Genomic DNA, 27499 nt, shown 5'->3' on the forward strand with positions numbered 1-27499 from the left:
TTACTCCCTCCAGACTATTTAGAAAGTTGTTTGGAACTTTCTAGCAGATGACTTTCACTTCCCAACTTTACTTTCACCTAAAAGGCTAAACACAATTACTTCCATAGAATGTGGTTGGACTTTTTAATCTCACGCTCTTTTACCTTCATTTTTCTTCCTTCTCCTCTCCTCTTTTTCTCTTGTCCTTTCCACTCTTTCCAACATCTTCTTCCATTCTTTGTTTAACTTCAGTCCCCCATTCCAGTTCATAGTGTCTTCTTCACCTTTCTTCTCTATTTCCTTAGCTTCCTTCCATTTTCTAACTAGCATTCTCTTCTCCCTTCCTATCTGCTTAGCCTCATCCCACTCTATGTCATGTCCTGTTTCTCTCGTGTGTTTAAATATTGCATTTCTCTCTCTCTTAAGTCGTACATCATCCCTATGTTGTTTCAACCTGTCTTTCAGCCTTTTTTTCGTTTCTCCTATGTACACACTCTGACATTCTTTACATTTTACTTCGTAGATAATCCCTTCCTCTTCTTCTTCTCTGTTTTCCTTTTTCTTGTTAGCATTCCTCGCTATTCCTAAGATGCTTCTCCCTCCCTTCCTGTAAGTTTTAATTCCCGCTTTCCTAAGCACTAAGGGAGGTGACAAAATGATTCTGTTTTGCAGATATGTGGACGACTGTTTTGGCATATGGAAGGGAACGAAGAGGCAGCTTGACATTTTTGCCAAAGAAATTCAAGATGAAGAAAGAGGGATATTATTGGAACTTGAAATAGAAGAAGAAGACAAGTTAAGCTATCTAGATATATTGATGAAAAGGAAAAGAGGACAAGAAATTGAAACCGCTTGGCATCAGAAGAAGTGTGCAGCAGGAGTATTCTGCCACAAAAGAAGTGATGTAAGTGAGGCGACAAAAATAAATTTTATAAAGAATATGGAGGACAGAATCAAGAAAATATGCATGAAAGAATGTGAAAAAGAAGGCAAAATAAATAGCCTATGGAAACAGCTGGTAAAGAATGGCTATGAGAAGCAGGATAGACTGGACATAAACAGAAAAAAGTAAGAAAACGGGCAGGGTAGAATTGGAAGAGAAAGAAAAAGACGGAGAGAAGGTTTGGAATAAGGAGTAATGGGGAAGACTACAGAAAAGATATGCAAAGTGCTTAGGAAAGCTGGGAATTAAAACTTACAGGAAGGGAGGGAGAAGCATCTTAGGAATAGCGAGGAATGCTAACAAGAAAAAGGAAAACAGAGAAGAAGAAGAGGAAGGGATTATCTACGAAGTAAAATGTAAAGAATGTCAGAGTGTGTACATAGGAGAAACGAAAAAAAGGCTGAAAGACAGGTTGAAACAACATAGGGATGATGTACGACTTAAGAGAGAGAGAAATGCAATATTTAAACACACGAGAGAGAAACAGGACATGACATAGAGTGGGATGAGGCTAAGCAGATAGGAAGGGAGAAGAGAATGCTAGTTAGAAAATGGAAGGAAGCTAAGGAAATAGAGAAGAAAGGTGAAGAAGACACTATGAACTGGAATGGGGGACTGAAGTTAAACAAAGAATGGAAGAAGATGTTGGAAAGAGTGGAAAGGACAAGAGAAAAAGAGGAGAGGAGAAGGAAGAAAAATGAAGGTAAAAGAGCGTGAGATTAAAAAGTCCAACCACATTCTATGGAAGTAATTGTGTTTAGCCTTTTAGGTGAAAGTAAAGTTGGGAAGTGAAAGTCATCTGCTAGAAAGTTCCAAACAACTTTCTAAATAGTCTGGAGGGAGTAATGTTTGTGTATATATATTGCCCTTTTGTTGTATCTGGTTACTTTTGTACTTGATACAGAGTCTGAAGAAGACCTTGCTAGAAGGTTGAAACGTTACGTTAGTTTATGTTTTTAATAAAATAAATTACTGCCTTGGTCAGCATATTTAGTTTTTCACAAAGTTGGTTGACACTTCTCAGTAAAGGAATGTTCACCCCGTTAACTATTGATTGCACAAACCTGCGTCAGAAAGTTGGTTGACCCCATGAGGGAAAGACGTATATTTCTTAGTAATATTTTTAACCTTCTTTCATGACATCATAAGCAGCCAATAGGAAAGCTTTTTTAAACAAGGAAAACCCCATTACTTTATTGTGTCCGTGAGTATAAAGGTATTTGCATGTGTCTATCTCGGTTATTTAATTTGGTATGCACTCGTGAGCAGATATGCTTTCTAAAACTAATATATATGCTGACGCCAAGAACGGATCCGAAAGCTTTTGCGACCTCGACCCCGTCTTGTTCTTGCGGGCACCGCCCAAGCGTACTTGCTGAAAGTGTCCACGACGGTGAGCAGGTACCTGAAACCTTTGTTGATCTTGTGAAGAACGTTGAGGTTTTCCGTGCTCATCTCCACAAGGTCGGCATGCCAGAGGTCGTCTATCCCTTTGGTGACCACGGGCAGTCGAAGATACTTTCTGCGAGCAGATTTGTGCAGTTCGTTCACGATAGCTGCCCTCATGGCGATGGAAGCAGCGTTGTTTGAGGCTTATAGACGACAGAGGAAGGAGAATGAAACAAAGATGGAGCAAGAACTATTATCTTGCTTGCCTTCTTTCATTCCTTCATTTCATTCTTGCTTACTTATTCAAGTTCGACGACTTACTTAAAGCCCACGACTGACGGGATAGGATAGCACCAGCTCCAAGAAGAGCGGTATCGGGTGCTCCATGTTCGTGGCGGTAGATTCTGCATACAGATGATCTCCAACGGAAACGTCGTACGAGACTCCGGCTATCATGTTGTCGTGCTTGATCCTGAACAGGCTCTTCCCGTGATGCAACCTGATCGCGACACCGCTCGGGGATGCAAGTTCACAATCCGGAGACTTCCGCCACCGAGCGGGAGTTCGTAGAAGATGCGGTTGTTGTTGAAGATAAAGAAGATCTTGCCAGTGTTCTCTTCGAACTGCTTCACGATGCCGTTCAAGTGGATGACCGTGGCGGCCAGCAGGTCGGTTCGGAAAGCGACCAAAGCATCGTCGAGCAAGTATCGAGCATTGACGAATTCCTCGCTTGTTATCTTGACGTACTTGGGAAGCAAGGCGCCTGTTTTCCTTCTGTTGTAGCCGAACACGTTAGTCGGCATGTTATGGGACATTACTTTCTTTCTCCCTGGTCAAGTTATTTTTTTCCTTTCCTTTAAGAAAGGCCTCGCTGATGCATTTAGCAACTAGCGATCGATTCTCCTGCTTGAAGAGCGCCGGCTCGCCTCGCAAGGCAAATTTATAGCTTATGGCTAACACAGTAAAATCCTTTACTTCCGTGCATGCCACTCAGTTTTCGCTTTCTCGGTTAATAATACAAGAAAAGAGCCGGATGGCGGAAAGTGGTCCTGGCCCTCGCTAGAGGGCCATCTTGAATTTTTTTCTAACATTTTGCGTTGTGGAAACGGCCAGGAATGTATGCGACCTCCTTTACTCTAACGGGAAAACAACCACGAAGGCACGTGAAATTCTTGCACTAACAGGAAGGTAGTACCAGGGCCGACGGGGTATGAAATTCGGGGTCATGAAAGGCTTCGAGGCACACATTCACGCATGCGCAAAAAAAACTAAAAATAAACACGTAAAAGTGTTCAGCTCGTCCGCTTACTCTAAAGGGAAAACAACCACAAAGGCACGTGAAATTCTTGCACTAACAGGAAGGTAGTGCTGTAAAAGGTCCACTCCCGGTCCCCAGAATGACATATCTTTCATACCCCGGCACGGGGCCAGACGTCATTATAGGTACGGGAAACCGGTCGTGTGATTTTACTTATGGTCCAGGTTTTTTAGTTCGGTACTGAGACGGTCGTTTATTGTCGTACTAGTGCGAGGCGGAGATTAAATACCTTGAAATGTTACACATTTCGCTTTACCTTAGTTATGTCGACTCGAACAATAATAATACACTAATAGCATTATACCAGATACCTGAAAAACATCAAATGATAACACTGACGAACGGTAAAAATATGAATATATTGTATCAACAAAAAAAATAATGGAATCAGCAAACGTTTTACAGCGCCCATTCACTCATTCTCTCATTCCCCCTCTCTCTCTCATTCTCACTTCTGAAGAATTTCACATGTGAATATACATACAAATCATGGATCTAATCAACATAACATTTCCTTTTTGTTTGAACCTGTACGTGAATTTACGTCATTAGTCTGCCCGCTCCTGTGCTAGCCCTCGGAAAGCAATTATTTAAAACAATTAGGTCGGCGTAGTTAAACCTTTCGTTCGAATGAACGTACGCATCAAGTCGTAACCACGACATTTACCAAGTTTCTAGGATGGGGGTAATACACACAAGCCTCTCTCGTCCCTTGACAACAATTACACCATTACATAGTGATGCAAAACTTAATCGGCTCCAGCTGCCGGAATACACAAATCAATCGTCGGCGCGAGCAAAAATTACAACAAAAACACTATGCAATAAAGAATACTACACTCGCACGACCTTGCAATATAAAATACGCTTTCAACAAATTAAGAGACTAATCAGTCAACCTTTGACAAGCTAATTGACGCGACTGAGCAGTTGGTTTCACAAAAATGGAGCACACTTTGACAAGTTACACGAAAAACTAATGTAATGGGAAGAAGCTTCTAACTCTGAATCAAATTATTACATATGAACATAAAATGACCCTTTATACAACATTACTCAAATATATCAGAGACGGAAGTTAGGTTCGGGGTTCCTGATTCACTTTGCAAATCAATGACACTTCGGCTTTTACGATACGGCGTTGATACAAACAATACATGCGTACATGGACATGAACCATCTGAAGAATACTCTACCAGACTCTGCTACATCGTGGGATCGTTCATCTTTCCTGGATGCGGGGATTTGCACAAGGTTCCTTTGCGGCGAAAATGTTCTTCGAGGTCGAACGCGGCGAAGAATGGTTGCAACGATATTGGTCACTTTCACTTTCATGGGACGTCGCGTATCCTCTCTTCTCACAAGCATCGGCTGCACGTGCTCACGCGTCGGTCCAGAATCTCTCTTATGTGTCGGGCATCAATCAAACGTCGTCTTGGAATCATCTCTATCCCTCTGTCATTGGGCTTCTGTCGGGCGTTGATCTGGAATCATCCTTCTCTCTCTCTCTCTGGTACCGGGCTTCTATTGAGCGTCGAACTGGAATCGTCCTTCTTGGCGTCGGGCAATGGTTGGCGTCGGTCGTGTTGGTCTTGACGTCGGCTGGCTTCACCGGATGGTGGTGGTGCATCGTTGCGGGCGTCGGGGAAAGCAACAGCTCCCTTCCTATATCGTTTTAGCCGGCCATCTTTATTTTAGTACATGCTTGGTAAAAACAAACCACCATGAAATGCTTCACAGAATAAAGCACACACTGGTACTCGCTCACGGTACGCAAAAAGAACAAAGTCCACAGAGACAAAACAGTAGTCACGCGAGAGTGTAGCGCGGAGATGCTCTCTCTACAAAATCCGGATAAAACTGTGTGATGAAGTCGAAGTCCTGCAGATTTATATCAGATTCAAAATTTTCCGTTGAAAAGGCGTTATGGTGGCTTGTCTCGGGTTTCGGAAGGGATGGGAATGACCCCGGCTCATTGTCTCGAAACGCGGTCACAGGGCGTGTCTTCTGTTCTTGCTAGCGTGGGCTCTAGCTGCGAATCCTGGTCATCCGTGAAGCTCCGATGGAAAGTAGTTTGCCCTCCCGCGGCGAATCCTCTGGTGGTCCTGACGAAAATAAGTCCATCCTTTCTCCGTGGCGAGCCGCTTCGGTTGCAAATAAGCCATGTACTTTGCCGTGTTGACAGTTCGTGCTGTCACTCAGAAAAACCCGTCTCCTAACTCCCGATGTCTGGCTCGGATACCAATTTTACCACATATGCATTGCAAATATTCAGATAACATAAACCAAACGTCACACTTTACATTTAACCATAATATGATTACATAAACAAATTGATTAATATCGAACGGTGATTTTTGACATATCACTGGATACCGTGACAGTGCCAGTGCCGGCATGGTATGAAATTCAGAAGCTCATGTAAGGCTTCGAGGCACACATACATGCATCCGCAAAAAACAAAAATAAAGGCATAAAAGTCTTCAGCTCGTCCGCTTACTCTAAAGGGAAAACAACCACAAAGGCACGTGAAATTCTTGCACTAACAGGAAGGTAGTGCCAGGGCCGACAGGGTATGAAATTCAGAGGCTCATGAAAGGCTTCGAGGCACAGATACACACACAGAAAACTGTAAAAATAAGGTCATGAAAGGCGTCGACTCGTCCACCTCACTTGGACGAGCCAGGGTTCCCCGGTGCTATCTACTCATATATACGAATGTTTCAAGTTTGATATTTCTCAAAATAATTTAACAGATGAACTATGTAGCTAACCAAAACAATGCTTCCTTAAATATATTCACAACAGTATTTTATCTTTTAAAGAAAATTATATTCGTCACAATTTATAAGGATTATTGTTATTGCATGACCACGCCTACGTGTAATTTTACAATAATATCACAGCATGTAATAATCCGGTCACGGAGACCTACTACAACGGCTGGGAATACGTCGAGCTGACCCCCCGACTATTCCAATCCTGGATGGAGATCTCCACACTTAGAGGTGACGAGGGAAAGCATGGGATGGAGACCGGCAGCCCGTAGGTAAGCCAAGACCCTTCATGGGCTGTTACGCACAGGATTATTTAATGAGTTAATCCCATCCCAAAAAAGACAAATGCAACGAACGTTGATTGCTTTAGGCCAGTGTCAATTCTACCAGCTTTTTGCAAAGTTTTTGAACAAATACTGTACGAGAGGATAATGGCCAACGTAAGACCAGCTATATCTCCCATGCAACATGGTTTTATATCGCAGAGGTCGACAATCACAAACATTGCCGAATTTACACATTTTGTAGCTCATGAATTAGACGAAAGGAGACAGGTAGATGTATTCTATACAGACCTGGCCAAGGCGTTCGATTCGGTGAATCATGACATATTACTTCAGAAGCTATCGTATTTTAATACTTCTAAAAACGTAATTATGTTACTAAAATCTTACCTTATGGACTGAAAGCAATTTGTCAATTATAGAGGATACGTATCTCGGGAATACCCAATGCCTTCTGGGGTGCTGCAGGGATCCAATTTGGGCCCACTCCTTTTCTTACTCTTTATTAATGACCTCCAAAAAATTATTACGAAATCGCGTTGCCTTATATTTGCTGACAATGTAAAAATATTTAAAATACAAGGGTTGGATAAAAAGTAATGGCAACACAGCTGTCCCGTGAAAGGGGTGAGTCACAGCGCCACAAGCGTTTCGTTGCTGATAAAGGAATGTCAGACGAGGAAGTATAGTGAGTGGGAGTGATTGTATGTTATTCAGTCAAAAACAGCAGTGCTCTGAAGCAGAGGACGAGAGTGCAAGCGCCCTAACAATATGTTTAGGCAAGAAGAACAACGTCTCTCAGGCAGACGGTCAACGCAGCCTACTTCTGCACCTTCTTGCAACACCACCTTCGTCTCGCATTAAGAAGGAAGCGACGGCACGGTGTCCCATCATCCTGCTTGACAATGCAAGGTGTCACACTGCGAACAATGTGACGGTGCTCCTGCATAACTGGTAGTGGGAGGTACTGGAACATCCGCCGTATTCACCGGTATGAGACCATATGATTACGACCGTTTTGTCAAAATGAAGGAACCACTGGGCGGGAAGCACTACGATACGAGCGAAGCCATCATACGTGCTATAGGGCGGTCACTGCAGGACATCGACAGAGATGGACGTGCTGACGGTGTACGACACCTTCCATACGTGTGACAGAAGGTCGTAGAGATGGGGGTGATTACTTTGAAGGAATGTAACACGTGCTCCTCTGCCAATACAGTCAAGTACCAATTATACCAGTGTTGCCATTACTTTTTATCCAACCCTTGTAATTTGCTCTGACGAAGACAGCCTTGACTTGCTACAATCGAGCAAAAATAATAGACTTTCATTTAAACTTGATAAATGTCAGATAATGTCTATAACAAACGCTCAAACAATAAGAAACTTCCAGTATCAGATGGGAGGAAAACAAATAACTAGGGTCACTAAATTCATGGATCTTGGTGTCACATATGACGCAAATCTTTGTTTTAACGAGCATATGCATCATATCGTTAACCAAGCGTACAAGAAATTATAATTCATAAAAAGATGTGGGGAAGATCTGAAAAGTACATTAATATTAATAACTTTGTATGTCTCCCTAGTATGCTCACTCGTAGAATATGCATCGGCAATATGGCAGCCTTTCGATAAAAAACATATGAGGGAAATAGAGATGATTCAGTCCAAATTCTTGACGTATCTAAAGTACAAAAAAGGCAAATTGTACCCTAAATTCACTCCGTACTGTGAGCTTGTATCGCAGTTTAACATAAAAAAAAATTGAAGAAAGGTTTAATCTAAATTTGATGAGCATGCTATATAAAATTGCAAATAACAAAATAGATTCTATGGGGTTAGTATCTGCATTACAATATCGTGTACCTCAAATGAGAACCAGACCGAAACCCGGGTTGTTTCATTTACCAAAATCTAAAACCAACTATGTAAATATATCTCCGATGTGGAAAATAAAAATTATAATGAAGTGGTAGCAAATGATTCGAGCGTTGATAGACAATATGTCACTTCCATAATTCAAAAGAGCTCTATTGGCTCAGTGGAGAAAGGAGTGAGGGGTTCGTCTATATAGTATTTAGTGAAACAAATATGTGTTATGTACAAACATATGTAATGCACAAAATGTATGTATGCCTCAATGGAACAATGTTCTGTGGCATCATTTGTTTAATAAATAAATAAATAAATAAATAGGTTTGCTTTTGCACTTGCTTCGCTTTTGCAGTAAATTGAGGACTAAAAGTGGTAAATGTTGTAAGTGCCAAAAGCAAAAGTGTTGGGAAATCGCATCGTTCCGCACATCAGCCCATAAGAACGTGCACACTAGTGACCTCTTTACATGCCCTTTGAACTACTAGGGACTACCAGCCAGTCTGAAATAGATATGTAAAAAAAAAGTTTACATCTTGGCACCAGGCCAAGAATTTTTAATACGATCAGGAAAAGGAAGAAACTGGGGGGAGGGGGGTCGAGTTAATTGTTCAGTAAAGCTAAAAAAAAATTTACTCTCAACTAGGGGTGTGTGGGATCCTGTAAAGTCGAGACCGGGATCGGGGAAAAAAATTGCTGTCCCGATCCCGACTTCGGGAAATGACTTCCTGACTTTGCAGGATCCCGAGCAGTCAGAAAATACAGAATGGTCATTTTAAAAAGTCATTAATTCTCGATATTTTCTGAATTGGAACTTATCGGAAATTATTAGTTTTTATTCCAAAAATGCAAAAACAATCACTTAAAGTGAAAATGACGTGTATAATTCGAGATTTCCAGAGCCTCGGGAAATTGCAAATTTTTCCCGTCCCGATCCCGTCCCAATCCCAAAAATTATTTCACGCACACCCCTGCTCTCAAGAATAGAGTAGTAATAGACACGGTGACATAATAAAATACTTCATGGGGATAATGACATGATCTGGGGGTGGGATGTCATTGACCTTTGAGAGGAGCACCTTGTGTGTGTATGAATGAAGGGATAAATGACACATTTTCTTTTCACACTATGTTGACAAAAATATTTATGTACCAACTGACTATCCACCCCCTAGACAGAGTAGCAGATATATGTTTTCATAGAGTGACCAGACGTCCTCTTTTATCCGGACATGTCCTCCTTTTTAGGTGTCTGTCTGGCGTCCGGGCGGATTTTTTAGAAATCAGTAAATGTCCTCCTTTCTTTGGAAAGAGTATATAATCGACCGTAACAAATGTGCTCCACAGAGAATGTTTCCACACATAACGATCATCATATCACTTGGGGCGCATTAAGTAATCGAGCAATGCTCACCTAGCATAGGAGCTGAACATGATCACTTTCCCAACTGAGTCATTAGTAAGGGTGTGTGGGATCCAGAAAAGTCAGTACCGGGATTGGTTTAAAAAATCTGCCATCCCGATTCCGACTTCTAGAAATGATTTCCAGACTTTTCAGGATTCTGAGCAGTCCAGAACTTCCAAATGGTAATTTTTTAAAAGTGGTTAAATTCTTGATGTTTTCAGCATTGTAAGTGTCTTGTTAGCTTTTATATATAATAAAAATAATAATAAAAAAAACTGAAGACAAAATTAAGTGTAAAGTTCGGGATTTCCACAGTGTTGGAATTTTTTTTCCCATCCCGAATGTTGGGATTTAAAACAATTTCCCGTCCCGACCAAACAAAGTTCTGTCCTGCACACCCCTAGTCATTAGTACGTATTATTCTAACTTGTTGCTTCGCAATCTGAAACTTGTGAAACACATGTAATCTGAGCAGTTCCTTTTTGGTTGATTGATACGATTTATTTTAATTTGCTTTTCTGACACTTTTGGCTAATCGCGAAGATGTGGATGAGCGATGATGATGATTTTGATTAAGGAACACTCACAAAGAACACCCATGCCCAGGCTGGGATTCGAACCAAGGACCTCTGGGACCCTACGCCAGATGTAAAGTGTAAGGTGGCTGTCAGTTTCCCCTGCTGTTGAAGGATACTAGAAATGTTCGTGGCATTAAAATAATATTTCTTGACCCAATCTAAACTACCTAAAATGTAAATTAGGCTCTTGGAAATAAGTTTAAGCGAAGCTTACTTGTTACATTTGCATTCACTTATGGGGAAATTGCATTCTAATATCCAAGAATTGGAAAAAGACTAAAATTCTGTGCTTCAAAGTATAGATATCTTAGTTATGATTGTCATGTGTTAAATAATAGATTAGGAGATTGCTTTCTTTGCTTAAAGGCAAGAGGAAATTTCAAATTATTGAAAAACTCATCAGAATTATATGTCAGCAAAGTGTTGGTACTTTATTTATTAATGAAATTATGAGTAATGGCAAATGAGTCACCATTTATTACGGTGTCCTCTTTTTTATGACTTTGTCCTCCTTTTTCACTATGCTGTCCTCTTTTTTGAATGTATGTGTCTGGTCGCCCTATGTTTCATCACTGCTTGGGGGTACTGATGACGACCTTGACTACAGCACGCTTGCTCACTCTGCTCTCTCAGCCCATTAGAAAGACATGATTAATGCAATGTTTCCAACTCAATGTCCCAATCATCAATAACGGAAAATCTCCTTCCATTTGATTTTGAAGTTATGTGTACACATTGCTTTATATTTGATTATTGCATTATCTCCAAACAGATCACAAACCCATTTACCATTCTGAGATTTAAAGAACTCCCCTCACTGTATTTCATTATATCACTGCCATAACTTTATACATTGTATTTACAAACTCAAGTCAAACAATTTCTGCAATATCCTGGGTGCATATATGTCAGGGCTGTCATTAGGGAACGCGAGGTCCTGTGCGAACTATATCCACGACGCCCTTGTACATTATGTAATGTTAAAATATCGATAACATCCGTTTCTTGTAAAATTATTCTCTAACGCCAACCTGGTTATTAGAGTTCGCAGGATAGCCGTTTAGCACCAATAAAATTTAAAAATTGGCTTTTCTTAATGACTTATGCTGATTGAGACCTTGTTTTAGAGATGCAAGCCCTAGGAAAAAAATATTATTTTATCCTGTGTGTTCACAGCCATGTACTGTAAATTTACCCTTGTTGTTGATATGTATTTTTTCTGCCAGAAATCGTACTAAATACGGAAAGGGGATCATGAGAGTGAGAACAGGCCCTAGGGGGTGGCAACTCAGGCACTCACCCGAGGCCCCGCACTTCAGGGAACACAGCGCTAGATAAAAATAATAGTGTGTGTGTGTGTGTGCATTTTTTTTAACGAGTTTGTAGGATGCTGATGCTTCCAATTAAGTAACTAATGTGATATAGCCTGCATTCGTGTCTTATTTTGACATACTTAAAACATATCCAAAATTACTGAAATCATAAATGAAAATAGTGTTCCAAATATTAGTCAGGATCGGGGGGGATTAAGTCACCCAGGAAATGTTTCAGTTTACTCTAGATAAATTAGGTTTTTGGCTTCTTGAAAAATGTGACAATTATTTAAGGAGAGAAATAATTATCTAGGCAAGACAAAGAATGTTCTATAATGTTCTATGACCCTGTTATTGATAATAGCACATATCTAAGATATCTAAGGTGGGGATCAACGGGAGTCGAGCCCCCGCAGGAAATATTTCAGTTTACACTAGATAAATTAGTTTTTTTTGCTTCTTGATTATCATGACGATAATGTGAGGAGAGAAATAATTATCGAGGTAAGAGGGAGAATGTTTAGCAATTCAAAAATTTGCCCAGTCTTCCAGTCCACATGCTACGTCTTGCATGCGTAAGCAAGACGTACGTTAAGACCTAGCATGTGGACTGGCCATTAGGCAGACGTAGCGTGTGGACCAGCCATTAGGCAGGAAATCAGGGAAAGTTGGAGTCACAAATTAGTCGTCGTTCCTTGTCGGCGAATTTTCACTGGTGGCTTGACAAGGAAGGACAAAGTTGTCAGTTATCAGAAATACAACTTTGTTATATTACTCAATTTTTCATTTCACAACAATTATGTTTTTCTTCCTTCTATTAGAGTGCAATCGCGCTTGCACAGAAATGAACAAATAACTGATTTGGAAGTGTGAGGCCCTGTGCGGTGGCACGCGTCGCACACCCCTAACGGCGGCCCTGATATATGTGTGCTTACAGCACATGCACTGCCCCTTCCTGCAGAAAAAAAGTCTGGAACCAGCAATGTGGTGTGACTGATAGTTCGGTAGTGTTTCAAAGAAATCCACACTTATCTTGAATTATATCACAGACACACACAGTCAAACAAAATAATACTGACTCAATGTATTGACAATTTTCACCATTAATGATATTTATTTTTCAGAGATGATAGCAAATTATTTCATTACAAGGTGTAATAAGCCATGAGCAGAGCCGCCACTAGGAAGGGGCAACTCAGGCACTCTGTCTGTTTGTGTGTTTTCAATTGCTCTGTGTGTGTGCGTTTTCAATTACATCTATTATTATTTTATTTTTTTACACATGTAGATGAAATCACTACCAAGCTCCTTGAAAGTATTTCCATTTCGTCTTGAACCTGAAGCAGAAATTAAATCAGCATTAACTAACTTTGTTATAACAAATTATCTTAAAGGAGCTTTTGTATTATCATGCTGTGGAAGTGTAAAGAAAGCTACATTAAGATTTGCTACAGCAAGGGATGGCACATTGCAGGTATTTTATCAGTCTTTGTTATTAAATGTTCCTTTTTAAAATTGTGTTTGTATTTCACAAATAGAATTTCAGCACAGAATGTTATGTTGTTGCTGCTGTGCATGGTGTTAATCAGGGGTGGTCTGTGATTTTTGCAGCAGTCATAAGAAATAAAAATAAATTTTGACTTGAAAATATGAAAGTTATCTTGAGTTAACAAAGTCTTTATACCATTATTTTCCATCATGATTTCTAAAACCAACGATACTTTAAAGTATTGTGAAACTGGCATGGGAGAAAAGCTTTGCTACTCTTGGCTAATTTAGGTAATTTGTGAAAACATGCCCTATTGTTAATGCATCCCTGTAACAAACATGGACGTGTGTGCATGCTGTGAAATTGGACTTACCCAATTTTACTATCAGCTGATGTGTAATACACATAGCAGTAGTGCAGTGCAACAGTGATTTATCTACACGCACCCAACACCCTCCCTAAACTTTTTCACAAAGATGCAATTTATGGTCATTTTGGATAAAAATGGACTTTTTTTTAGCGATCTCCAGATTTTTGCCAATTTTTTTAGCATTCTGCATCACTTTGTTGGGTGTTGTACTGCAACTTCTTGTTGCTACACCGACACCGTTGTGCACACAAGCTCAAATGCCTTCACCCTGCAAATTAGGAAAATAATTCAACTGAAGTAGGCGTGAATATATAAAAAGGGCTTAATAAGTTGTAATTTTACAACCTCTTTCCAAAAATGTGTATATTTACTTAACAGTTTTTGTTGAAATCCTCACATGTTGTAAGTACTGTTTAGAAGGAAAATGTGACATCTTGATGCAAATTTGACCTTCAATACATTTTCCCTGGAATATCCCACTCTATCCCATACTGCTGGGACAAATAGATTTTCTTTCATGTTCATATATCAAAATACATCATCCTTATCACCCACACCTTTGATTGAGAGATTGACTCTCCGTTCTCTTCACCAAATTATAATAATATATATATGTATATTTAAAATTTCCAACATCGGATACACATGTTTACTTGAATTTACCCGTATATCCCAAATATTGTCTTTGCATTACTATGGTGTGTTGGCATGTTTTTTTTCGTATTCATATTAATTTTATTTGCTTTTTGGCTGTATTGAATTACATATAATATAACTAATATAAAACATTTCTAAAGTACTTATATTTTATTCCAGCAAAAAAGGAAATAATGATCCATTTCTCCTTTTTCAGATCAAAACACTTGATGAAAATATGGAAATCACAGCTCTTTCTGGAACAGTTACAGAAGAAACAGCCCACCTGCACATTACCCTTGGAAATTATGAAGGAAAAACCATATCAGGACATGTAGTAGGAGATCTGCTCGTGCATACCACAGCAGAAATTGTTATAGGAGAAGCAGAAAATGTAGTATTTACTCGTGAACCTGATAAAAACACAGGTTATTCTGAGCTAGTGGTTTCAGAAAGAAACAATAAATGAACTTCACTGAATATATTGGTATCATTCATTTAATAAGTGTTATGTTCAGTAACAGACCCGAAAAAAAATAGCAGTATGCCAAGTTAAATATTTGATGCTATTAGATGCAAGTGACTATACAAAAATGAATAAATTCATAAAATAATTTAGATACGCACACAAAAATTAGCATTCAAAGTGTTAATAAAGAAATTCTGTGTAATTTACCTGCAAACCATTAGAAAATAAATACGAATGAGTACTGAATATCATATTGTAAAGGTTTTTATCTTTCTTTTCCATTTAAAACTTGAAATAATCACATGTTTTTGCCTATTACAACCAGGACAAATCATTCATCACATAAAAACACACTAACATTATGATGTTTTGAATGGGCATCATGAAGAGAATAGAAGTATCGTAAGATGAGGGATGATCAGGTCGAAACACTTTGCACACTCCCAAGGAAAAAAAAAGTTTAAGCTGCGAGTTCTCAACAAATTTAAAATGTAATTTTTCACTTGGAATTTTCATCCTAGTTTATTTTGACTTGAAAAATATTTATAACTTTAAAGAATTGTAAGATGTTGAATCTGGAATTCATATTTTGTGGTTCCTTGATCTTTAAATTCATGAAGTCTCCTTTCTGCCTCTTGAAATTAATTTCAATGATGAGGATCCATGATGATTAGATGATATGAGACAAAGGGACACTCATTTCCATGTGTGGACTTAAATTGAACCTCCTCAATAGCATACTGTAACTTTAATCAAGGAACCCCAGATTCAATCCCCAATGGAGGCACATTACATAGTGATTTGGATCCAGTCTCCATTAGCCTATCTGAGCATAAAGTGGATATGAATCAAACTTTGACAAATTACTTGAACTCAGACCTATCTATTATGATGAAAACACTACGTTACTATGGTTCACATTGAAAAAACTTAAAATCCAGGAAAAGATTCTAATGCTTTGCTGTATTGAGACCATAAATATGAAGTAAAAATTTTATATCCAGGAATACTGAATCAGTTACATTGATGAAAGCACTGTAGTAACTTCTTAATTTTGATACCATATTACAGAATGCCAACACCCATTTTCTGGTATAATAATATGACTGTTAAAAAAGTTACAAAATTTTTATTTCAACTTTACAATTACATTGTTATTAAATTTACAAAATGTTATTTACAATGATCACATTAGGAATGTTCAGTGACATGAACTCTGCCAGTTTTTTGTCACTCACCGACTAGGGGTTTGGTAACTCACCCTATTAGTAATTTGTATTACCTTATATTGTATATAGTGAAAAACACTTGATCAAAGTTCTTGAGTGCTCGACATGTTTATAAATGTGAACAATAAAAATATTTATATTCACATCATCACATCTTATTCATAAAATTGAAACACGATCTGCTTAACAATAAATTACCATTACTAAGAAAGGGCTTCAAAAACATTTGGGGCACAGAAATATCACAAAGAATATCCACAGGATACAGACTCAAAGGCACATTGGGGGAAGAAAGACCATCACATTTAATTGTGATGCTTCATGATAAAATGTGATTTTTCTTCTTGTATTATCCTTACATTAAAAAATAGTATGTACAAAACAAACACCACATAGTGGTCAAATCAACAAAGATTTTTTTTTTCAATGCACACAATGCAAGATTTTATCCATATACAAACAACAATGGAAACACCCTATCTTACAAAGCAATGAGCTGCACACATATATACATCACTGTATTGCAAAATCCCATTTAATTATTACACAACTGTTATTTAAATTTCAACTTAATTAAGGTACTTGCGACACTTCCGGGATCCACAAGTACATGGAATTTTCACATCTTCAATGGGGAATTTATAGTCATAAGTCAATTCTTCTCCCTGCAGTATCCGGCGCAAAGCAAATATTAATATGTGTTTCTTGCCCAAAATGTCAACTACACGAGAATAGCAATTAGGCTGAAAAGAAAATATAATTTTGTGTAATTTGCATGCTAGGTTAGTAAAAAAAAACAAAAAAACCCTTAAAACTAACTATAACACCATTAAGCCTTGTTTCCATGATTATGAAAAACTAAGTATGTTGACCAAGGCAGTAATTTATTTTATTAAAAACATAAACTAAACGTAACGTTTCAAGACTTTTGTACTTGATACAGAGTCTGATGAAGACCTTGCTAGAAGGTTGAAACGTTACGTTTAGTTTATGTTTTTAATAAAATAAATTACTGCCTTGGTCGACATACTTAGTTTTTCTTAAAACTAACAAATTAAATACAAATTAGAAAACGATGCAATGCAATTTGCACTTTGTCTTGTAACTGAAACTGGGTCAAAATGTTCAAATATACTGAAAAATCAAGGTTCATTAACAGATAATGCATGAAATATGAATGTAACATTATTTGATATTCTGGGTTTCAGCTTAAATCTGAAAGTATATACGTTTCAAATGTATGAAGGTAAAATCAAAAAAACTGATAATTAGCACCTAGACTTCCAGGCACTAAAATCTGACCAAAAAGGCACTAAAAATTTGGAAAATAAGCACATAATGGGCAGAAACTTTTAATGTTGTGAATAATGATGAGCATCAAATTCTATTATCCAAAATTTAATACTTCCGTAACATTAACGGCTGTATTTGCAATGCATGAAGAAGATAATACAATAATTGTCATTGACACAAACAGTATTATGTATTTATACATTATTTATTCATTTTGAAAACAGATTTTTTTAAAAAAATTATCTGTTCTAATCTCAAATTTAATAATGGATATCAAGAATTGTTCAGCTGTCACGATAATGGGACATTCACAAAGGACGAGTCATGTCCAGGTGGGATTCAAAACTGGAACCTTAAGTACTTTGAGATGGGTCAACATGTTCAATCACAGGGGCAGCTATGGTAAAAACAGAGATGGATGGGTTTTCTTTTGTGGAGTAGAAGGAGAATCTTTTTTCTGGTTGTCTCCTACTATGCATACTGAGAGTGACATCAAGGGGGAAATTGCTTTTTATTCTTATGTTTATTGAAGATTTAATTGTAACTTCTGGCTTGACTTGGTTCCCTGAATTCATCTATGTGGAAACCTTAACAAAAAAAGGCATAAAAACACACTTTTTGCATTTGGAAATAATTTTTCCCTTAAATATTATAGGCACTACCCATCAGAATAGGCAATTTTAGGGACCATTGAATGTATATGTAATGATTGTGGTACCTTCAGACATATTTGTATAATGAAAGCCTACAAATCTGATCACAAGAACAAAGTAGGCATTTAAGGAAATATCTGGGCTTTACTGATAATAAAGGGAAGAATGATGGATAAGGATTAACTTTGGTAGATATTTATTGTATATAACAGGGGTGGTCACCGTGTCGATCACGGTCTACCAGTCGACCGGCAAGCCACGAGAGGTAGCTCGCGGTGTTCTGTCATATTATACGGATTTTATTATGCATAGTCACAAAACATTTTATTTTTCTCTGTATTTGAAAAACTTCAGTTGTATGGAAGATACGTGCAGGGGTAAAACATTTCCCAGTTTAGAGTCTTTTGCAACGCAACTAGATGATTTGCACATGGAATATGAAAGAAGATTTATGGAAGTCTTCCAGTTAGAAGACATTGTAACTTTCATGGCCTTCCCATTTCAGGAAATGAACTCTGTTCTCAAATATCGCAATTAGTGGAAGGAGACCCCAGTAAAGTAGAAGAAATAGTGAAGTTGCGCTGCGACATTTACTTGAAAGCAACGTATCAGAAATCTGGAAACTATTGTGTGAAGACTTCTATCCAAATATTCACAAAGTGGCATTTTATTTGATTGCATTTTTCGGATCTACATATCTATGTGAGTCAGCATTCTCTACAATGAATGCAATAAAATCAAAGAAGAGGAATCGATTAACTGATGATCACTTGATTTCCTGCTTGAGAGCAGCAGTAACGTTATATGACTTGCACCATGCATGGGCGGAATGCAGTGTCAAGTGTCTGGAAAGAAGTGAACTGACTGCTGAAAATTACAAAATAGTTGAGTAATTTTTTTACTGATGGCCAGTAACAAGTGAAATACTTTTGTTAAAATGAGTGTTTATGAAAGAATAAAATTGTACTCCCTCTGTCCCATAATTATAGTCCGGTATGCCAAAATGGTAGTACAGGAATGACAGACGAAGAGGCAGATGGAAAGCACTATTTGTACTGATCCTTGAGTAGTAAAGTTGTATGACTCATTCCCTTGTTTCATGTTCTTCTTCTGTATACACCAATGTTACAGTTTGAATATCGGGCAATTATTATGAGACAACAAACAAAGGTGTACTGGACAATAATTATGGGACAGAGGGAGTAGTAATTATGTTTATGTAAAAAAAAAAAAATACCTTCTCATTAAAAGGATGAAAAAATGCTAATGAACTGGGGAGATACGGCCTAAAACAGGTGCCAGGCCAACAGTACTGAAGCCAACACTTATTTAATACATAAATAAATTAGGGATGGGACCGATTCATCGGTACTCTATCAGTATCAGCTGATATAGGCATATCAGTGTATCAGTTTATCGGCAAAATTACCGATCTGAAGTAATATATCGATAAAGATCTGATAATTTACTGCAAAATGCTGCCACTTTGTTGTAATTTTTATGGATAATCTCCATACCCTCCTTTCTAAAAAAGTAAATGTCTAAATATGCAATTTATTTTGCACTGCAGTCACCTCAAAACACACATTTATTAAGGAGGTCAATGAACCTTTCACGTTCTTCAAGGACCATTTCTAATTTTATATCGGATCGGTAGAATATCGGTTATCGGTATTGGTAAATTTTATATCGGTACTTTATCGGTATCGGCCAAAAATTTCATATCGACACATCCCTAAAATAAATAAATAAAATAAAATAATCAATGTCAATTTTACGGTATTGGCCCTTTGCTTCCTTCTTTAGGCTCTCGTTGTTAGGTCTAATAAGATAAGTAGACCGCCAGTGATTCTTGAAATGTAAATTAGCCCTCAAACCAAAAAAGGTTGGCCACTTCTGGTACATAACATACATTGTAGGGATGCGTCGATACGAAATTTTGGCAGATACCGATAAAGTAACGATATAAAATTAACCGATACCGATAACCGATATTCTACCGATCTGATATAAAATTAGAAATGGTCCTTGAAGAACCTGAAAGGTTCATTGACCTCCTTAATAAATGTATGTTTCAAGGTGACTGCAGTGAAAAAGAAATTGCATATTTAGACATTTATTTTATTAGAAATTAGGGCATGGAGATTATCCATAAAAATTACAACAATGGCAGAATTTTGCACTAAATTATCAGATATTTATCGATATATCGGATCGGTAAAATAATCGGTAATTTTACCGATAAACTGATACACCGATATGCCTATATCGGCCAATACCAATAGAGTACCGATTAATCAGTCCCATCCCTAATATATTGTATATACATTACTGAGTTTTTCGTTCAATGTGGAAATTACAGATAGGAGATATAATTTGTACTCAAGTGGTATTGATAAATGACATATATATATATATATAGATATATATCGATGTATCACTAAAATTCCCGATCTAACTAAAAAGTACTCCTCTTTGTGCCTAAAACACTGTATTCATACAATATACAAGCAAAAGGAGAAATGCATAATATAGTGCAATTTCTGCATTATACGGCAAAAAACATAATTGTACTGGCTCCTTACCAGAAGAATAAACAACAGTAAGTTGGGTTGTCAGCAACAATCAATCACATCTGTAGCCAAAGCTGACAGAAGAAAATGTAGAAAAATACTTAGGACGTGCAGTCGAATAGGAGAATGATGTGGTGTTCGACCAAATTATCAAACAAAATTGTAATTTCATTATCTTCCAATAGTGATTTGGACTCTGAAACCAGGGTATGTTTCGAACACAGGACCACTGGTATGGTAGTATGCTGTACTAACCTATCAGCCATGGGAGTGAGCCTCAGTTTACTAGGCACATCATTGAGAATTTGATCGGTTCCTTCAAACATGGAATATGGCATAGTAAAAACAAAGAATAATAAAAAAAAAAGCAATACAGCAAAAAATTAGAGCTTTCTTGACAACACCCGTGTATTGGCAAAAGTGTCCACATGATTCGGCATGGACTGGTGGGAAACCAGTACAGTTATGCTTTTTGCCCCATACTGTAACACAAGTGCAAAACTGCTGTATTAAAGGTAACCATGCTGTTCACAGCAGTATAAACGTTTAATTAAATAAATAAATAACAATTTGCACCTAACATAAACATAAAAAGTTACAGCTCTGAAAATTTTCACATAAAAACTTTTGTGTTATTACATGTTATGGATAACTAAAAAATTCAATACTTACATCACAAGAATGATTAATAAATCTAGCTGCATTGCCCCTCATTGTTGCATCCACAACAATCTGGTCATCTATGCGAAACATGTAGCATCCAATTCCTTTTGACTCATAGTACTTCTCTCGCTTGTCAGTTAAAGTTGTCCTTATTACCTGTAAGTACAAATGAGCCTTGTTTCAATATAACTTCATTACATACAGCCCATATACATTATGAAATAGAATTGCATATGTCGATTTCCTAAAAATCAGGTATGCATTTGTAAAAGTGTTAGCCCTACCAAGTAAATGTGCAAGTACACGTGTACCTTGCTAAACTTCCATTACACATTATTGCACATTACAATTGCATTAACCACAATCAAAACACTTCTTTAAGCACTAGGCAATTTTCTCACAATTTCAATTTTTTATTATTATTTTACTTTGAGTTCCTTTCCAAAGTAAATACCATTGTAGTTTCAGCATATGCAGCTCTTTCTGCATTAGTATTCATTAATAACAAAAATGTGCAATCTTATCTCCTCCATGAATTCCAAAGCCCATGGAATTTGTATTCTGATAAATAATATGAAAAAAAAAGTAATTTTTACATTTATTTTTATTGTATTTTTGGCAAATATTCAGTGTTGACCCAGTCTTCATTAGTGATTTGATGTATTTGAGGCATTCTACTTCTCTATGTAAGTAACAAAATGAATTAATCTCGAAATTATAATTATTGTTTTAATTGCATTCATTAAGGTTTAAATGTTTTTTGAATGCATATAATTTGCACATTTTACCAACAAAAAGTATTAGCATGTGTAGCCCATATGCTTCTCAGTTAAATGAAGTCAAACTTTGGTACATTTTTAACACACACACAACACATTTTCATTAATGCTTTTTATGCCTTCTATTTTCCCCCGACTTGTTAGCTGACACTACAAAGTTACATGGTACTTCATACTTAGGACTCGGAAGTTGATGACCTAAAAATCTAAAAAATGACTTAAAATAAAATTTGCTCTTAAAATGAAAGCTTGATTTTTTCATAAATTACAACAGAGTAGTTGAATAATCAGACAAATCCTGTTGTTTTGTCTTTTAAACTACTGAAGCAAAGGCAAAAAAAGCAATCAAGTGCTAATGTAGTTTTACTTTCAACGTTGTGCAAGTCATTCACATCCTTTGAGTGTAGGGCTTGCAAGATACGTATGATGGTCAGCATCTGAAAATACAGTTGTGTTTCCCAAACATCAGATTGTATATTTTTTTCAAGATTAAAGCGATTATACTGGCCAGCAAGGGAACCTGAAAGTAGGCTTCACACAAAGTATGTTAAGTGCTGGAGGAAAAATAATATTGTGCATTTCCATTAACCATATGGTGAACTTGCTAAAAAGACAGGAAATTTAAATACATAAATTATGCTGGCAAATGCACTTAAAATTCACGAAACAACAGGGGAGAAGAAAATGAAGAAAAATGCATTAAAGGTGGCAAAAATTACTGAAAATAACCTAATAGCCAAAAAGGCCGAAAAATGCAAAATAAAAAGGTTCTCTAGTTCTAACTTAAAGGAATCGGACTGATATCAGGTTTAGCATTGTTTTCAAGGCTCAGCAAAAAAGGTGATTTTTCATCAACTTCCGAGCCCTATTCATAGTACTTTGCATAATTATGCTATATTTCCAAAAATACATGTTTATATTGTAGCACACTTCTCTGATAAATATACCTAAAATTACACCGTTGTGCGTTTATACAAGCATATTAATTTGTAGGTCACATGGCCTACACCTGTTTGTTACAGTTCCACATATTGGAAGCAATTTTTGAGAATGTTATTTTCCATTATTTCTTGTCTTACATTCTAATTATTATGCAATTTAATATATATCGATACAATAAATCCTTTAAAACCAACAAAATATAATAATTTGAAGAAACAGGAAGAAATCTTTTCCATGCCACAAACAGCGATGTTAGGTTTCTTTCACATGTGATAGGTAGGCACTCAATCTCTGCCAAAACAGCTCCACTTCACTCGGTAATGCATAAGATTTCACATTCAACAAATACTGATGTTATGGCTTCCTTGTGGCTGTAGGTGCATACTTGATCACAGTCAGAAGTGCAGCATCATGTTCGATGGTGCAAAATATTCCTCAAGCAACGAATACCTGTTACAACTCCCGTGTGATGGTAGGTGACCACTCAAACTTCCTCAACGATTCAAAACGTTCCCATATAAGATGAAAAATTATGAGAAACATCCACTTACAAATGGTTTCATATAGCTGTCAGAATTGATCCAATGCATAACCCCAACACCATAGTTATTTGGAGTACAAAATTTTGTTATAACACCATTAAGCCTTGTTTCCATGATATGAAAAACTCAATATGCTGACCAAGGCAGAAATTTATTTAATTTTAAAACATAAACTAAACATTACGTTTTAACCTTCTAGCAAGGTCTTCTTCAAACTCGGTACCAAGTACAAATGAAACAAGGTACAAAACAGGAAGATATATATACACACAAAAATCACTCCCCTCCAGACACAAGATTATTAGAAAGTTTTCTTTTGTCTGGAACATTCCAGCAGGTGGCCTTCCCTTGTCAACTGTACTTTCACCTGACAGGCAATTTTGCTAAACATTTCCTTTCATCTGGAAAGTGATTGGACTCTTTATCTCACGCTCTTTTTCCTTTTCCTTTTATTCCTCTTCCTTCTTCTCTCCTCTTTCACTCTTGTCCTTTCCACTCTTTCTAACAACTTTTTCCATTCATTGTTTATCTTCAGTCCCCCCATTCCAGTTCATTGTGTCTTCTTCTCATTTCTTCTCCATTTCCTTGGCCTCCTTCCATTTTCTCACTAGCACTCTCTTCTCCCTTCTATCTGCTTAGCCTCATCCCACTCTATGTCATGTCCTGTTTCTCTTGTGTGCTTTAATATCGCATTTCTCTCTCTCTTAAGTCGTACATCATCCCTATGTTGTTTCAACCTGTCTTTCAGCCTCTTTTTCGTTTCTCCTATGTACACACTCTGACATTCTTTACACTTCACTTCGTAGATAATCCCTTCCTCTTCCTCTTCTCTGTTTTGTTTTTTCTTGTTTGCATTCTTCGCTATTTTGTAATAATATGTAGGTTATATGCCTGTAAATATGGTAAATTTTACTTTTTAAAGTCTAAAACACATGAATGTTGTATTTTCACAGTATTCTTCATTTGTTAAGCATAGAATGTGTTGACATCTACGAAAAGGGCTACAAATTGCATTTTATGCAAAATTCGTGTTATTTTACAATTTCAAATTTTTCAAAAATGTGTTTATAATATGTCACTGTATATACAGTGTTGCCGCGTTAGCAAAAAAATTGAACTTCCTATTTATGGCACCGTTTAAATCTGCATTTTTCATCCTGAAATAAATGTATGTAAATTTATGACTCCATCTTCATTGTATAAAATTGTATATCTGTTTTATCAATCTGTGTACACTAGTAGGTCTCCCACCTTGGTCGTGTGGTTTAAGGTGTCCTGCTTAGGGCTATTCCCGGCAGTAGAAGCTTCTGATTGAGCTTCGTTCCAAGGCGAGCCTCAGCCACTGGGTGGATCGCAGGTAGCAGATAGCGAACAACCATCAGATTGGTGGTTAGCTGCAAATAAGGCATAGCCAAGGCCTGGGGGGAATGATATCTGGCAGTACCATCCTCAGAAAAGCCCATTGACAGCACTGTGAAATGGCGAGGAAGTGCCACCATCAAATAAGCACTGCCCCTGCTACCTTGCAGGGAGGGAGGGATCTCCAAGGGCTAAGGGAAGGATACCCTGACAGAAAACCAAAGATTGATTGATTGATTTGGTGTTTAAGTCCACTTTATGCACAGTAAGGCTAATCGGGACTGGACCTACAGTTTAAAGTGGGATCCGAACCACTATGTGCCTCCACTGGGTATCAAACCCGGGACCCCTTGATTACAAGGCGACGACGCTACCACTGCGCCATCGGGGAGGCCAGAAAACAAAAGAGTGGGAGGAGCTCTGTAGACATGGTGAAGCCAGTCCTCCTAAGGGAAAATAACCCTGATAGAAAATTCGGTCCTCCAGAGTGGGGGTTGGGCATAGGGTTGACAGCCCTACCTCATATATACTAACTACTTGGAACGTAAGAAGTCTACATTGAGTTTGTGCACTAAATTTCATAAATATAGAAGTTTATATCTGTCAGATATATTATTCTGTAAAGGACACTAACAAAGTAAACGAATTGAGAGAATTCTGTTTTATTTTCCAAGCAGCTATCTTTTTCTTCCTCGAGAAAAATAAAAGCTAAACTGTGAAAAACTTGCCTCAGGGTATTACCATATTTACTCATGTATAATGCACACTTCTTTCCAAAATTCTTCCTCCAAAAACTGTGGTGCGTATCATGCACAGAATAATTCGGACAGCCAACATGAAACCGTACAGGGTCATTCTATAATGTTGACACTTGCATTGATTTTTCATGTTTACAGAACCCTATCATGTTATATATCGTTGCAAAGCTTAAATCCTGCAGTTTCTGAATATGGTAACAGTATTCAATTCAAGATGGTGACACTAATGTGAATGCAGTTGAAATAAACTCATCACAAGATGAAGGAACGTTATGCTTTTATGGTGCTTTGGATGAAAGAAAAATTAAGGAAAAAGAAAATAATAATTAAAATGTATTAATGGCCAAAAAATATTATATATATGGAGTGTGTAAATGCCTTAATGGAAGAAATCTTGTGCTGCTAACTGCTAGTTTGAGGGTTCTGAATGTGCCTCGTATAAATGTTACATTAGTCACGGAAAAAGTATATATTTTGAAGTCTTTTTTTAGAAAAAGTAATGAAGGAATGAGCAAAACCATGTATAAAAGTTTAAAGGCCATTTCAGACGATATTTCACTTTCTAATGTAATGTTCTGTGGCACCAAGAAAAAACAGTGCCAATCTGGCAGAATTCAAGTTCACATAATGCATCGAGGACAGTATCTTCGAGCAAGGCCTAGGATCGAAAGAGCAACTTACCTCACCAGCATACTCTATCACCATTTCCCCTGAATCTATATCTCGCAAACAGAACAGCCCTCGTCCGTGGATGTGAGATCGATACACTCCAACTGCTTCTTTGGCTGTTTCCTTCAGATGCCTGAAACGCATAGCCATTGGCAGGTCCAAACTGGTAGCACGCCTGCAGTAAAGATTAAATTCATGTGTAAGTGAAATTTTGTTTTATTTTCTTAAATGTTGAAAAATCCATTATTTTTGATTTTGAAATTTAAATTCTGCAACACAGTGGATTTGAAATGACTAGAAACTTAGTGGAATATTGTGGCATGACCAGGGTTTTAAACTGCAAACATACAGTGAAAGGATATAGTCAGGGCAACACTTAAGGATGCCTGAAAAATGTACTTGCATAGAGTTGTGAAGTCTAATTTAACATTGGTTGGTTGGCGTACTTGTATGTACTGCCAGGTTTTGTTCAAATTCCAACTTGTCTGCCCTATTCCACTAGGTTTCTAATTCTACTTACCTCATTTCTTCTGCGTAAATTGCAATGATACATACATAAAGTGTTAAGATAGATAATGGGACACACACACACACTCATACCATAAAAAGTGTTTGAATCTAAAACCTCCAGTATTGTAGCATGCTATGTTAAGCACTCCTCAACAGATGAAAATAACTAATGATAAAATGCAAGAGTATGTGGAGTCCACCTTATGTAAAGTTGTACTAAGTGGTACTGGGCCTACAGTTTAAAATGGGATCCAAACCACTGGGCAACGTGCCTCCACCGGGGATTGTAACTTGGAACCTCTTTATTATAAGGCAAAAGCTTTACTACTATGTCATCACGGAGGTGTGATAAAATGCAAGAAATACATACATGATGTGGACTTTTCTTAATCTGAACAACTCTTGAAAAAGATATTCACAAACAAGGAGTTGGAATGGGTCTGTAATGCATTTTAACGCTGTCCTGCACTTTATATGGTTTAAATGTGATGTGGTATATCCTATAAATAGGCTTTGATACACATTTACTATTTTTCTTTTATCAACTTATAAGTACTAAGTGAATTACTTTATCCGTGAGGTTTACTTGCAATAGTTCTATTAAATTCAGTGCCCCCTTCCACCATCCACCTGGGGACTTGTTGATAAGCACACGGAAATTTAGCAGGTTTTGCATATTGTGAACAACAAAGAAGCAGACT

General features: G+C 37.4%; 2 protein-coding genes across 4 annotated transcripts in view; one reads left to right on the top strand and one right to left on the bottom strand.

The window, feature by feature from the left end:
* The window catches only part of LOC145989847 (bifunctional protein GlmU-like), a 65703-nt gene extending 50735 nt beyond the window's left edge, over positions 1-14968 (top strand). The window contains exons 2-3 of the mRNA XM_083125299.1: positions 13153-13338; positions 14577-14968. Coding sequence (XP_082981425.1) covers positions 13153-13338; positions 14577-14828 — 438 coding nt within the window. The 3' untranslated portion in view covers positions 14829-14968. The remainder of the gene's footprint in view (positions 1-13152; positions 13339-14576) is intronic.
* Positions 14969-15948: 980 nt separating this feature from the next.
* trx (histone lysine N-methyltransferase trithorax) overlaps positions 15949-27499 on the bottom strand; it is a 96253-nt gene continuing 84702 nt past the window's right edge. For all 3 annotated transcript variants that reach the window (XM_083125302.1, XM_083125301.1, XM_083125300.1), the window contains exons 13-15: positions 26301-26463; positions 21249-21395; positions 15949-16800 (exon numbers count right to left, since the gene is read on the bottom strand). In XM_083125302.1, coding sequence (XP_082981428.1) covers positions 16627-16800; positions 21249-21395; positions 26301-26463 — 484 coding nt within the window. In that variant the 3' untranslated portion in view covers positions 15949-16626. The remainder of the gene's footprint in view (positions 16801-21248; positions 21396-26300; positions 26464-27499) is intronic.

Source organism: Lepisma saccharinum, chromosome 7 (genome assembly GCF_977018435.1).
Source record: "Lepisma saccharinum chromosome 7, izLepSacc3.1, whole genome shotgun sequence".
NCBI classification, from domain to species: domain Eukaryota; kingdom Metazoa; phylum Arthropoda; class Insecta; order Zygentoma; family Lepismatidae; genus Lepisma; species Lepisma saccharinum.